Source organism: Pochonia chlamydosporia, chromosome 3 (assembly GCF_001653235.2).
Source record: "Pochonia chlamydosporia 170 chromosome 3, whole genome shotgun sequence".
NCBI lineage: Eukaryota > Fungi > Ascomycota > Sordariomycetes > Hypocreales > Clavicipitaceae > Pochonia > Pochonia chlamydosporia.
The window spans coordinates 4,613,267-4,627,469 of NC_035792.1; the positions used below are offsets into that span (position 1 = coordinate 4,613,267).

General features: G+C 49.7%; 3 protein-coding genes across 3 annotated transcripts; 2 read left to right on the forward strand and 1 right to left on the reverse strand.

Moving 5' to 3' along the window:
* Window positions 1–1,239: 1,239 nt before the first annotated feature.
* VFPPC_17640 (hypothetical protein) lies at window positions 1,240–1,608 on the reverse strand (the record flags this gene model as incomplete). The annotated part of the gene is made up of 1 exon (XM_022429332.1): window positions 1,240–1,608. One exon carries the CDS (start codon window positions 1,606–1,608, stop codon window positions 1,240–1,242), a length of 369 nt encoding a protein of 122 aa, XP_022285630.1.
* A 7,183-nt stretch (window positions 1,609–8,791) lies between these two features.
* VFPPC_15917 (hypothetical protein) lies at window positions 8,792–9,034 on the forward strand (the record flags this gene model as incomplete). Its single annotated transcript, XM_018293670.1, has 1 exon — window positions 8,792–9,034. One exon carries the CDS (start codon window positions 8,792–8,794, stop codon window positions 9,032–9,034), a length of 243 nt encoding a protein of 80 aa, XP_018145932.1.
* Window positions 9,035–10,672: 1,638 nt separating this feature from the next.
* On the forward strand, window positions 10,673–12,028 carry VFPPC_05209 (TFIID associated protein; the record flags this gene model as incomplete). The annotated part of the gene is made up of 3 exons (XM_018284439.1): window positions 10,673–10,746; window positions 10,806–11,653; window positions 11,715–12,028. The coding sequence occupies 3 exons, from the start codon at window positions 10,673–10,675 to the stop codon at window positions 12,026–12,028; spliced, it is 1,236 nt and encodes a 411-aa protein (XP_018145933.1).
* Between the last annotated feature and the right edge of the window lie 2,175 nt (window positions 12,029–14,203).

Sequence of the window (14,203 nt, forward strand, 5' to 3'; positions counted from 1 at the left end):
AGCCCGTATCGACAGCCACATAGGTGACATCACATTCTTGCTTCCTTCAGAAAGCTCCTCAATAGGTGGGGGGCAGGAAGAAATCCCTTCCCCTGGAGCATGTTGGTCAGAATGTTGGTTCAACCCTTTCCGTATTGATGTTCTTCTTCTTCAATAGTTCGAAAGCTCAACCCCAGTCTCTACCCAGCACATGAGCACACACACTTTTGGCCACATTTGCCCTTTTGCAGGGCGCTCTGTTGACAAGCTGAATCACGAGAGGGCATGTCTCTTTTTGGGGGCTAGAGACCGTGCAACCAGCACATCATGGTAGGCGTTTCCAACTACCCTTTTCGAGACGCTAGTGAATTTGGGCGAAATTCTCCCGCTTAAGCAGGCCATCTGATACCTGTGAAATACATTGCCTGGCTAGCTCCATGGCCAATTCCGGGGCTTGATCTCGAGATCTGTTTGCCACTGGATGGGTCTCTCTTCCCAGTTGACGACGGTGTTGGGGCTGGGGAACTTCGGCCAGAACGCCGAGCTCTGAGCACGTTGTCGTTTGACCTGGGGCGTGGTACGGCACAATCCAGCACACATTCCGGCCATGGAACATTACTTTGATGAATCGCGCAATCATTGACGCAACCTACCTCGATCAAGATTTGGCTGCTAGTGTCCATGAGGACCAAGTCGCCAACGCTTTCAAAGGGCAAGCTGCCAGGGCCCTCTTCCCAAAGTTCAATCAGCGACGATTGTCTCGGCAATCCCATTATCGCGCTTTTCCCCCAACACGTGGGAGTCATGTTGCATTTCAATCAACTTTCAGGGTAGGGCTCACGTCAAAGTTTGATCCGAGAGAATTCTCCGGTCGCCAAAACCACGCCTAAATGCACATCGCATGGAACAGCACTCTGCATAATATGCAGTATCGTAGCAATGATCCCAGCAGGCTGGGTTAGCCGCAAGCCTCACAATTCAGCTTCCAAATTCGGAACATGACTTCCCCAGACACATGCCAAACGACGCCTATGCGAGACCAAGAACCAGATCCCCTTACGTACAGGGTGCGTGCAAAAGGTTCGTGGAAATGCATCTCCTGCCTAAAGAATTGCATATTTGGAAACCGGTGGCAAGACGTCTCAGCTTTACGCCAGCAAAAAGTTCCTTTCCCCATTGCCTGGAACCATTGATACCCTTCTCCTTGCCCAGTCGCCCAGACTTTGGTTCATATACATGGGTTTTTTTGGGCAGGACAGGTCACGGTAATTTGCATCTCCACGATGGCATCAATTTACTCAGGCCGCTTTCACGTGTGAAAGATCCGGGGCGTTTGTCCACAACACTCATTCGATCTTGACACCGTCGCCTGTGTTTGCTGGTCATTTGTTGTTTGGAGCCAAGCGCAATGGGACCCGACGGCAAAAGAGCTCTCATCAACCTGGTCAACACAATTTCTAACCCCCCCACGTGCCCTTCTGTTATCTTGTCCTGGCCAGGACAAAGAACATCAAAGCCAAAAGACAAGACACGGAGGATCCGCTCGGTGCGGTCGGTGTCCGACCCCGACTCCCTTGTGGCTCTGTTCTCTGGTTCCTGCCTCCAATAACCGAGATCACTCCTCGGCATCGCCGTCTCCGCCAAACCTCGTCCATTCTTAGCCCGCCGAGGATCATTGTTATTGAATCATTACCCTCGACTCCGAACGGAATACCCTGCAACCCCAGCTATCACGAGGGCATCTTGGCTTGGGAGCACAGTATCTGGTTCAAAATGGCGGCAATGTGACCATGGGAATTCGAGGCCGCTACGGATGGCTGGTCCCATTATCCAGGCCAAGCCACTCGATGGGTACCAGATCTTCCACCCCCGTGGCTAAATAGTTTTTGCCCGACTTTCCGTATCCAGTTACAGGCTATGTCGGGCCATCATGACATGGGTGAAAATGTCAAGGTAGATCAAGGGTCTAATATGTTGGTAGGCAGACGAGAACTTACCTCCCTTCTGGATGATTCCGCCTCAACACATTTTCGCGGGGTCTCCAGCTCTTTTGTCACACACACCCTTGCGGAAAGATGCACCTGTCCCTGCAGGTACCATTTAGACCCCGGACAAAAAGGAGGGCCTCGACAAACCGTCCTGGCCCTCAGGTAGCGACCGAGTTTCTCTCAAGTGACAAACGCATGTGTCCCCTCCATCAGTGTCTACTTCACCAAGCAAGCGCAAGTTGACATTGATAAGAGATAACATAGTTGCTTTGCTGCCTCGCCTTGTTCAGGGCATGCGCAGACGCCATCCTCCCTGTGCTGATGGCAGTGTTGTTTGAGCCGGGTAATTGTGCAGCATAGCAGAAGCAGCAGAGCTCAGTAGCAGGCACCCTTAACGGCCGTGAGCCTCCGAAACATCGAGTCTGTTCCAAGTAGTTTCCCCTGTATCAGTATATCCGACCTTATGGCCACGACATTCACTGACATGATGGCGGGTGCAATCAAAATGCCACCGTAACCAAGAGGGCTCCCTTGGCAGCCCTGTACGTCTTTGCTGAGTCGGAGACAACCATGCGTGTTACACAGCAGCACTTTATTACAGTATTCTTCAGTTTGGGCATTGTGTGCTCCAACTTGCTCAGATGCCAGTTTCATGGGGAAAGCTATTCCCCCACGTTACATTGACCAAGGAGCATGTAGCGTGCGAGTCATTGTAGAGATCCCCATTATGTTTCGTCTTGGATTGATATGGCCAAGCTGCAGGTCGTGACGTTCTAGGCATCAAATACGGAGCGCAATTCAGCCAACAAATCGTCCATGTAACCAGACACCATCAGCGTTTCCTCCTTACCATTTGCCCCTTGTCACTGCTTTGGGCAACGTCCTATCTCTCAAACGGTGGCCTCAGTCTAGAGCTTACGGTGGCGGATTATTACCCCGGACATTCGGCGCTTCTCAACTCGCCTGCCCCGGATATACTTTCTAATCGGCAATTGAGCCTCAATTGAGCAAAGACTACTGCTAAATGGACAGCTTCTGACCTCCAAAACATTGAAAACCAAACGGGGGCGGCCTTGATAGGCGTTGCTTGGCAGCTAGGTTACAACCAACACCACACGACACGGAACGAATTTATCCAGTGGCCAAGGGGGGGGGGCCAAAGGTGCCGCCGTTCCATTGTACTGAGCTTGACGATTATTTTCAAGCCATGGCAATATTACTGCGTTGGACCCAAAAAGGGCCGAGGCTAGTACCATGGGAACATTGTTCGGTCCGGCTTCGACGTTTCTTCTTATCAAACATGTCAATCTCCCATATGCGCTAATGACATTCCAAAATCCGGAGGCGTGCGGGGAGGACGGGCAGAAACCGATCTTCCCCATGTGTGAAGATCCCAAGTGAGGCACTGGGCCGGGGTAGCTCGCTTCTTATCGGTGCAATACTCCTTAATGGAGTGGCATTATTGAAGGACAAGGCCGAGGTGTTAAATTGGTCGAGCGCCGTACGGAGAACCGTAATTTCTGTTTAGTATTGCGCGAATGGATCATGAATTGGGAATGGGGCTACTACGTACACTACTAGGTCGATGGGACGCTCTCTCTGTAGCTGAGACGTGTACCACCATCCAGCACCAGTTGACGTTTTCCCTTGAAGGCGTGCGGGTAGAAGTCGTCACGTGATGGCGCGGTGGACTCAGACCACATTTCGCGTCACTTTGGAGAGTTCAAGTGCCGTGACCGCGAAACGTCACATAGAGCGTGTATCAACCCATGGATTCGGGAAATGGACTATCACTCCATCCATGGACATGATGTATCTAGCTTTGATATATCCGGAACACGTGAGGGTTTCCCATTCTGCCATCCAGGTTGCCAATGATTAATGCTGTTCATAGATCGGTTGCCAACAGTTCAGGCTTCACAAGCCCTGAATGACCTGCAGGATGACTGCAACCTTTATTTATCTACAGGCTTAGAAGACCTGGATAATGCGCTGTCACCGCCATCACCAAACGAATCTCGTGATTCCCCCTCCAATGGCGGTATCAAGAGGGGCCAATTGACAGAGATTTGGGGACCACCTGGTACTGGCAAGACTGCCATCTCGTAAGGCTGTCTACTGAACCAATGGGTTACTTATATGATTGAGCAAATCGGTTTACTAATTTCACCGGTAGCATTCAGTTGGCTATCAATTCTATCCGAAACGGGAACGACGTTGTCTGGATCGGTACGTCATGTCTCCCTCAATCAACAAAGTCGGCAACAATTGCTGACATTGCCAGACTGTTTTCAAGACGTGCAAATCTCTCGGCTGGAACATGTGCTTGCAGGTACAGAGTCAACTGCGCCTCCTGCTTCAACGGGATCCAAATCGACCCCCAGCAGCCAAGGCCAGTTGGTGCATTTCTCCTGTTTGACACTGCCACACTTCATGGCGCTGGTATCCCGGCCAAGCGCCAAAACCATACCAGAAAAGACCGCCCTCGTGGTGATAAGTGATCTCTCTGCCTTGGTAAATTCGTCGCTGCCAAAGAGCATAGACGCAAAGTCAGGAAACAAGGGCAATAGAGGTGGGTGTGGACCCCGTCCGCCGTGTTTGTGAAAGCTGCTAATCAGGAAGTTACAACCAGGCCAGAAAGCTTCAGCAAAGCGGCTCCAGGGGCTGCAATTTATCATCAATGCACTACAGAAATTGGCGGCAACTAGGGATTGCGCTGTTCTCATTTCCTCACAGTGCGCAACCAGAATGCAATCAGAACAAGGTGCTACCCTCGTTCCAGCAGTCAATGCCACGGTATGGGATCAAGGCGTATCAACTCGTTTAGTCACATTTCGGGATTGGGCATGGAAGGAGGGCAAACTCATGAGCATTTTCATGGCCGGTGTGCAGAAATTAGATGGTCGATCTGGTTACGAAGTCAGTGAGCGACTTGGAGCATTCACCATTATGACGGTACGTTCAAGTCACCCTTTGCACCAGTCACATGCAAACATCATCAAACGTGATTCTTGCTAAAACTCAACGGCATAGACGGGCATTGCAAGAGTAGAATATGATACCAGTAACATCCCTGTAGAGCCAGCCGGCATGGTTCGACAGAAGAGAAAGCGGGAACAGACCGACTTTGAGGTTCCAGACAGCGAAGATGACGAAGACTATGGCTGGGCAGACGACGATGAGACAGCACTACCAGCCCCTCCACCGCAGTGGCAAGGTAGCGAAGATATACTTCTTGGACAGGACCTTTGTCAAAGTGACGATGGTAGGGACGAAAACGAGGATGAGGACGGCTTTGAAAGCAGCCACACACAGTCTTCAGAGGGTCCTTGAGAGGAACTAAAGGACCGAATGCCGGGGCAAAAATAGCATAAAATGGGACCGCTCCACGAAGCCTCATCTCAGAGAGCATCCACCGTGGTTGAACAGCAAGATTTTTTGGGCAGTGAGGAGTCAATCACAAGCAAGCAAGTGGCATCGAAAGCCAACTCACTACCGCCTGCGGGCAACTGGACGCGGTCAGGGCAAGGGGCAGATATGGCCAACTGCCATGATTCAAGAACCCTATCAATTTCGTATCAACTGCTCGGCCAATCGTCGGATTGACTGTCCTTGCTGGCTTGGCCACGATCGGTCAATTCCGGTTCTGGTGGAGAGGGCCTCTTCATGCCTCCCAACCTTCAACCACCCTAGATGCCCCAATGCTTCTGGAAGGCCTAAAAATTCTCTTAATGGCATCATTGACGCTTCGGCTTAGCGGCACCCCACAACAAAACTGCTGGGGGAGCAGTTAGAAGACTCGGTAGGGATGAGTACGGAGTTTTGGGAGACTGGCTTGTGCGCCCCACATTTTGGCTGAAGTACCTGTGGAGAGGGGGTACTTTCGTCCATGACAGAATTTTTTTTGGGTTTTATTTTTTTTTTCTTCCCCTTCGCCTTGTGCTTGATCTCTGCTCCACGTTTTCTTAACGACACACCTCATTCATCAGACCAACCTTACATGTGAATTGGGGGAGGGGCAAAATCAGCAAATTACAATCCAGGATATGCCTGCGCTTCTGAACCTGTCAAAACTTTGGGAGCTGGTTGAATCAATAACCCAAAAGAGGCACAGGCAGGGAGCATTAGCCGCTACGATTCCACCAAACCGACAGACATCACCTTTGCGCTGAACGTTGCCTCGGGCCGACATTCAGACCACCAGGTCCTCTGTCTTTATCATGGCTACCGTTGTCTGTGGAGTCTTCTGTTCAGTACCGGCATTAACGACCAGTTTGAACGTGTTGGCTGTAGCCTGAGGAACAGCGATCTGCCCATGACTGCCGGCACAAGCCAGTCACGTCCACGCTGCCCTGGGGGTTAGCATAAAGCGTGGGTTGGGTGTTGCTCATACAGTCACTCAATAGGGTAATGCATGGTTGAGTCACAATGTGCTCAGTACCAAGCACTGATGAGAGCTCGGGTCTCCGAAGCCTGAAGCCGTCGATTCACCACCAAGTCAGGCAACTGGGTCCGTGCTTACGTACAAGATATTCAACAATGTCCTGCTAAATCCAGCAGTTTCCTTGTTCAAGTTGTCAAAAGCTTGTATTATATGGGTTCGCATAGAAGGATGCGCTGATCGCTTACCCGTCACTGCGAATGATGTGCAACTGCGATATCTCCGCCTCTGCCGATGGCGGATCGTTATCCGCAAAGGTTGTAGCCATTGCGCACAAGTAGTCAGCTTTAGTGCTGCTATATGAGTTTTGGCAGGGTGACTGTGAACCGCAACTCTCGGCCTACGACTGTTCCCAGTGGACCATTTCAATTGGGCAGTTCGTATTCCTTTTCGCTCGATGACAAGCAGACTGGATCAAGAGCACAGAGCCAAGCAAGCAATGGCACGGAACGCCTGAAACGCCTGAAACGTATATTGTCCCGTGGTCTGACGCGGCCCGCCTCCGATCCTTGAGCTGTATTCAAGATGTATGCGGCCCCAGATTCAGCTGGCATACCGCTACTTGATACTGCAGCAAAGTCACGGAGTCGCAGCATAAAGCATTATCTCCACTTGCATTATGACCAGCAAATTCCTGCGCCTGAAGCAAGGATAGCAACGACCCCGTACCGTTTTGTAATGCAAGTCAGGAACAAGGCAATGAATGAAGATGTCGCAAATTTAACAGCAAGCCTTCGACGCCTGCAAACGCACATAATAATGATGCAGGGTGTGTTGAGTGCTACCTTGCAGCCGGAAACGCACCTCTTGCTTCCGGAAGGGTGGCAGGACTTGGGGATAAATGGATGAACTGGGGTTCTGCTTCGCAATCAGTCGATCGGTACGATTGAAACACCTGTTGTGCACTCCTTGCCCTAGTCGGCTGATGTACAACCCGATACATCCATGTTACCATTAGATGAACGATCGCGCCATCTATAGCCTATTCAGCGTTCTCCTTCGCTGGCTGTCAATACCACTTCAACGGAGTGTATGCGAAAGGTCAGCACGTCAACAAAGTATTAAAAATTACACCGACATTCTTGGCAAAAGAGCAACACCAAAAAATGAAGCAGAATCCCAATTCCGCGACGTGCAGCTGAAGCCTGGTCAAGCGTTGCTTTTCAGCGTAGTATAACCTGCTGATCGTTGCCCTAGCAGTGTGCCTATTTTTGCAAACGGATAGTCGGGACGTTTGCTAGCAAAGAAGTTGCGAAAAGTAGGAGTTACCCCGTGTTACCGACAGACTAAAACTGTCGACAAAATCCGATGCTTTCAGTATGACATCATGACATCAGTAGCACGCAGAACTCTCCCCTGAATTGGTGTTCTCTATTCCGTTTGTTGTGTCTACTTGCAGCCTGGTAGCACCAAAATGGCAAGGCATCACCAGCCGGAATCAACTGCGTCAGTCCCTCGGCATCAGATCTTGTGATTTGATGTCCCAATTCTGCGCCAAGCCGCGAACACAACTGACAGGGTCAACAAGAACACGTATCTCTAAAAGCATTGGTTACAGATTAAAAACAAAAACACAAGAATAATTCACACATCTGGCCTTGAGGAATCATACCACACACCCATTCACAAGAACCATGCATAATGAGGCGTCGTCTTTCTGCCGTCTCTAATCAGTCGATTTACTACCTCCGTTTCCACACCCCATCTGTAACATAAATCACCTACATAAAATGCCCCGGTGAAATGCCGCGGTTGCACACGGCACTTGTATTTGTTTCAAGATTTCTCAAATTTTGCTTTTTGCGCAGTCGTTCGACCCTTCGAACAATGGCCAGCAAAAACAGCTGATAATGGCAACATTCCGCCCCAGTTTCCCGGATAACCGTCATCAATCACATGCCAAATTCAAATTTCACACCCAGTTCCCCTACATTGCAGCCGCCCCCAAATCAAAAAGGCTTGAGCGCCTCCCAGACTCGCATCAAAGCTTAAGACAGCCTGAACCCCCCTCCCCTTGCCAATTTGCCATGTGAAATGCTGAGAGTCCGCGATAAGTGGCTTATCTCTTCTCCGCGACTGCTTGTCTGGACGCCACTTGATTGATGAGATATGGCTGCTGGGGTGTTTTGCCCAAGATTGCAGCTCGGGGCTTTTCTTTAGTTGTGGCTTGTTGGCTTGCTTGTGATCTTGGGTGATAGCTGTCGGGGATTGGCTATCTTGTTTGGAATGTGCTGTGGGCTTTCGGAGATCCATGCTGGACGGAGATAGGCGAGCAAGCGAGTTAGCTGAATGTTGGCGTTGAGTTGATGGTGTTTGGTGTGTGTCGAGTGAAGACGTGTTCACATGTTCTGATTGGTATCGTGCTTGACGTTCTTGATTGCATATGATGCTTTTGGTCTATGGATATATTGGCGGCGACATGTTTATGGGACGAGAGGCGTCTCGTCAAATCAAATCATCGCTGCTAGCTTGCAACAGATGTGTGCAAGTTGTGCTGCCTTACATAGGCTATGAGGAGTACTTGAAGCTCTTTGAATGTCCATTTCGCGGTCGTGGCGTACCAAATTATATATTTGGCCCTGAGACTGAGCAGAGAAGCCAGTGTCTGAGGTGGCGTACAAAGTAGATATTTGCCGTTGAAACTGTGAGTAGTGAAGACAGTCTCTCAGTTTCGACGGCAAATACATCTACTCTGTACGCTGCTTCCGTGAGGAGAGAAGCCAGTGTCTCCAAGGTAGCGTATCCGAGAACTCGATATGGAATATACTGGTCTTGTGTGAGTCTCTCTCACTGCTTTATTTCGTCGCAAAGATCCAGTGTTCGTTCATTCTTGGTCGTTAATATCGGACCAGTTCTTCGCTCTTCGCTCATCCCACGACCATATGGCATAGACACCTCCAACCATGAAATGGAGAGAAACAGGCAATAATGTTCGCCATCAACCGAGGTCTGAATTGTCTCAGTACCTGTATTGGATCGTTTTCGATCTCTGGTTGGAGAATATTGTCCCCTGGCCGGCTCGGTCTTGTCTTCTGGTCCGCATAAGATTGCTGGTAGTGTATCGTTGCATAGCTCTTTGACGATGCCTATTGGGACAAAGTGTATCACAATACTGTCGTCTGCCTCGTCTTGCTCCCTTGAGGTGCTATTTGCACGGGCACCCTTCTTGGTGCTGTGGTAGTTGTTTGGAGGTCATCGTATTTGGTCTGCGTAAGATTGCTGGTAGTAGAGTTGCAAGGCTCTTTAGAAGATGGCTTTCTTAGGCTAAGTATCACTATGCTGTAATCTGCCTCATCTTGTTGTTCCCTTGAAGTGCTATTTGCACGGGCACGTTCCATCTTGCTTTGGTGACTTCCAGTCATCGAGGGAGAGGATGCAGTATAGGGTAAGTGCTGGTTAGAGGTACCGGTCGATCCCTGGTAGTGTTGCTTGTACGTGTAGCTATAATGCTTATGGATCAAGCTGCTTTCTATGTAGAGCAGGAGAGAATGAGGATCGTGTTTTTCAAAATGGGATTCCACGGCTTTATATACCTTGTAGCTGGTTATGATTCAACCTTGAGAAAAAGTGCACTGATACATTGCCATTGTCCAGTGACAAAAGACCAACACTGCATCTCCAATCACGCGGGCACTTTATAAATCAGGGCAAATCATTTCTCGTCAGTGCCAAATGATGAATGACCAACTCGTTCAATGCTGTTACGACATCATCGCGAGTAGTCGTCAATGAATGTAGACATCGCCGGAAGCGGTGCATCACGTAATCACCAATTGACCAATCACGAACCACCAGCCCCTTCCAAAACCAAAGTGGATGGAATTCATCCCATTAAGCTTCACTATATCCAACGCATGATCAACTAGATATCAGCAGGAGTGAGTCCTTCACTTCAATATTCTTATACCCGGGGACGGTGTTTGTTGTAATTTGATGAAGCGAGAAGTCGGCTGTCGTACAGCAGCGTGAATAGCAGCGACCTCCGATCGGGCTTCATTGACCGGCGACAGGCTTCTTCGGTAAGTCATGAATCCTCACCTGGCGATGGTGTTTCAGAGACATTCAGCATCAGATAGTCACCTTTTGTTGAAGAGGAGGGTTACTCGTGACGGCGTTCAAATCACCCGTGATTCGTTGAAGCATCCCATCTTTTCTTCACTCGCTCCCCAACCTCCGCTGACCTGCCTTCGAATAATTTCATCTCTCACACCTCACCGCGTCGTCTTTTCATCAAAAACTAACGCCGATATCATACAAGGTCATAATGTCTATTGAAGGGAATACCAGCAGTGCCGCCGTGGCGGCAGAAAAGCCAGAGAAACCGACGTTCTCATGGCTGTAAGCAACACTCTTGTCATCAAATCTTTGGTATATCAGAGCTAACCGGGGTTGCATAGACGCCCACATCCCATTTTTGTCATAATACTGGTTGGTCCTGGTGAGCAGCCGTTTGGTATTCAAAAGGACTTTCTGTGCTTCCGCTCAGAGTTTTACCAAAAGTACTTCGCCGAGAACCAGACTGAGGATACGGTGGAACACGTGGTAAAGCTGCCGGACACAACGCCAGAGGTGTTTGGGTTGACGCAAAATTTTCTATTTACGGGAAAGATCATGTCAGATAATGAAGGCGTTCCATCGTACGAGTCGCTGGTCGGACTCTGGAACTTGGGCCACAAGCTCGGCATCGAGGGTCTTTGTGACAAGACGCTTGAAGCCATGACAGAATGCCGCAGGCTGACCGAGCGAATCCCCTCAACGCCACTGTTAGTACAGGTTTGGAGAGACACACCGGAAGGCTCCTCGATTCGAATGCTGCTCTTATCATGGGCCGCCGAATACATGAGGTCCTCCGATTCTCGAGCAGAGTTTGCCAAGTCTCTACCACAAGAAGTCCTCAGTGAACTCGTCGTGGCCATGAGCTCGTTTGAGCTGGCGACCCCAGCACAAACGCAATCCGAATCTCCCATTGTGCCGGCTTCAGATTTACCCAGGAAGAACGTCCATTACTTGGAGGACCAGAGTGACGATGACCTGAACAACATCAGGAAGAATCGTCGCATGAGCGGCCCGCCTATCATCGTGGCCAGAACAGAGCAGCCACTCGGGCGCAAGGGATCCCGAACTCCTCTGCCTAAGCCGCAGAAACGCAGATCCAGTGCGGCATACGTCGACGGCCGCAGTTTCTCTACTAATCAGAAACTCGACTTTTGCGCGGACTTGCTTACCCGGATGCTTTCAGGACCCGGTAAGAAGATGACTTCCTCTGCGAAATACCCCAAACTCATCGGATTCTAACAAGTGATCAGGTTTCTGGACAAGATTGGTTGGCCCATTCAGAGACCCCGTTGAACCAGTGGAAGACGGCGTCCCAGACTACTTAGACAAGGTCAAGCGGCCCATGGACCTAACTACCATGAAAGCCAAAATGGACCGTCGCGAATACACCAGCGACGAAGAATTCGTCACCGACATGCGGCAAATCTTTGACAACTGCTTCACGTACTGGAAGAAGGGCGATCCTATGTGGCTAGCCGGCGAAAAGCTACAAAAGACGTTTGAAGACAAGTTTGCTCACATGAATAAATGGATTTCCAAGATGGGTGGGGAAGAGGGCGAATAAGCTTGCGGATGAAGAATTTGCTGCAGAAATAATGCGGGCAGTGTGTACTAATCAGAGTGGGAAGTTATCATGGTAGGATGAGATTTCATAGCAGCTAGCATACGACAAATGTTGAGATATGCGGTAGTAATGAAGGTTTGTTGGAAGAAGTGGCCGGGAATGGGGTGGTTGAGGGAATTCGAGAAATTGCTCATGGGAGTACTTGGGGCGGCGTACATGTATAACACTAATTTGATGTTGTTGCCTGGTTTACTTGATGCTTTTGTGCGAGTGTTCTTGGACTGTGTATGTGTTTTGATAGTGGCCAGGTCGCAGGTTGACCAACTGACGGTCTTAAAGTAAGCTTGGGTGTTCAAAGGGCCAGACAGACCAACAGAGGTCCCTTGGAAATAATAACATGGAGCAACAGCATTGCCACGAGGAAAAATCTAGAAATACGTCTGCCATCGCCTTATGTGTGGAGATTCAACAGAAGCGTAGGAGAATCCGGGACAGTAGTTTGAGGAATTTGTGCCTCAGCACTGTTGTTTGATGGGTTGACTTATGTGTTGCGTTCTTTGTCTCATTAGTTTGCGCAATCAAGGGAAACAAATGTGCGACCCTGGTTCTATTCCAGGGACCAGATCACGACCAGAATTTTCAGAGCTCCCATGTTTGGAGAAAGTTTCACCGCGTTCACCCACTTCTAAAACGAGGTCTCGCCTTCGAACAATGACAGGGCGACACGGCTCGGCAATATGGCAGAGCCAGAACCCTTCAGTTACTATATCTGTAATAGTGAAATAGGAACAATGGCGCGGATGTGTTGCCTCTCTAGAAGAAGAAGCCCTCACAATCGGCGCACGAGGCAATATCGTATCCCTTGGATTCGAGGGCAGGCATCCATGATGGAGGCATCGTCAAAGTCTGTTCTCCAAATAAATCCAGTGGATACTGTTTTGTTTATCCCTTTCATTCCTAATGCCCTAACGGGTTCTCGGCAGTCCTGCTTCAGTAGCAATGGTGCAGGAACGGCACATTCGGAGTAATAAAGCTGAGACAGTCTAAGACACCGGATATGGAATGACTACGGCAGACACGGGCCGGACACTCGAAGCAACAACTTCGGCCCATGCACTCAGCTACATATTGTGAATGAAACTCTCGAGCAGGCTCGCTAACCTATACCAAAGGAACTTATTTTTGGCGGTGATTGGCTTGTCAAACATTTGACAGTTGTCTGTGCCATTACTTCGAGACGGGATGTCACAGCCCTGCTTTCCAGGAAGTCTTGATCAAAGATCAAAAGATGTGGCTTGATAGCCAGCATACGGTCTGCGCAAGAAGTCTTGAAACGGATTCACATGTTCTCTCATAGTTGGCTGCCGTTGCTCGCCCTTCCCATCTATTCTGTGGTCACAAAGCAGTCGGCTGGTGGTTCAAGCGTGGGACAAAGAAGGACAAGAAAAGCGCCAAGGAACGCCTTCACCCTGAAGCGGCGGTTCGGAAAAAAGCCTAGACATGAATGTGGAAATTTTTCGTTTTTGTTCTGTTTTCTCACGAGTCAATTATTGGATGTGAATTACACCGACAAATCTCAGTGAGTGCCGAGGAGGCATTGAGGAAACAAGCTTCATGGGGAACGGCTCGAGAACGGGTACCTGAATGCAGGATCCACCGTCTCTTTCTTTAGCGCCCAAAGTGGCCCATGACAAGACCAAGTTGGTCGCCAGTTGGGCTCCTTGGAGAGAAATGGTTGGCTCTGAATGGTCTTTTATCAATGCCGCGTGGCGACGGTGACACTCTCATGACTCCCTGTGGATGAAGTGTCCCATAAAATTTCGAGCCAGCGTTAGTAGGCGAGAATAGCGTTGGGCTGGGCCGGCGGGCAGCATTGGGATGGTGCAAGTGAGGGATTGCGACGATGTGAATTGGTGTGAGAGATTTATTCAAGAAAAAATTTGCAGACACGCCGAGTGGGCAGTGGATAGCAAGAAGAGTCATATGAAGCAGAAAAAGCTTTCATGATGGAGTTGGAAGAGTTTGTCCCAACGTAATACTCTGTACCCGAGCTTGTCAGTATCGAGTAAGGAGTTGAGACGGAGAAAACTGATTGAGGTGATTCGCGGTTCCTGTTGGTGGATGTGGACGTGTGTCGCACCTTCCAATTTCGCGTCAAAGAGGTCAATTACGAAG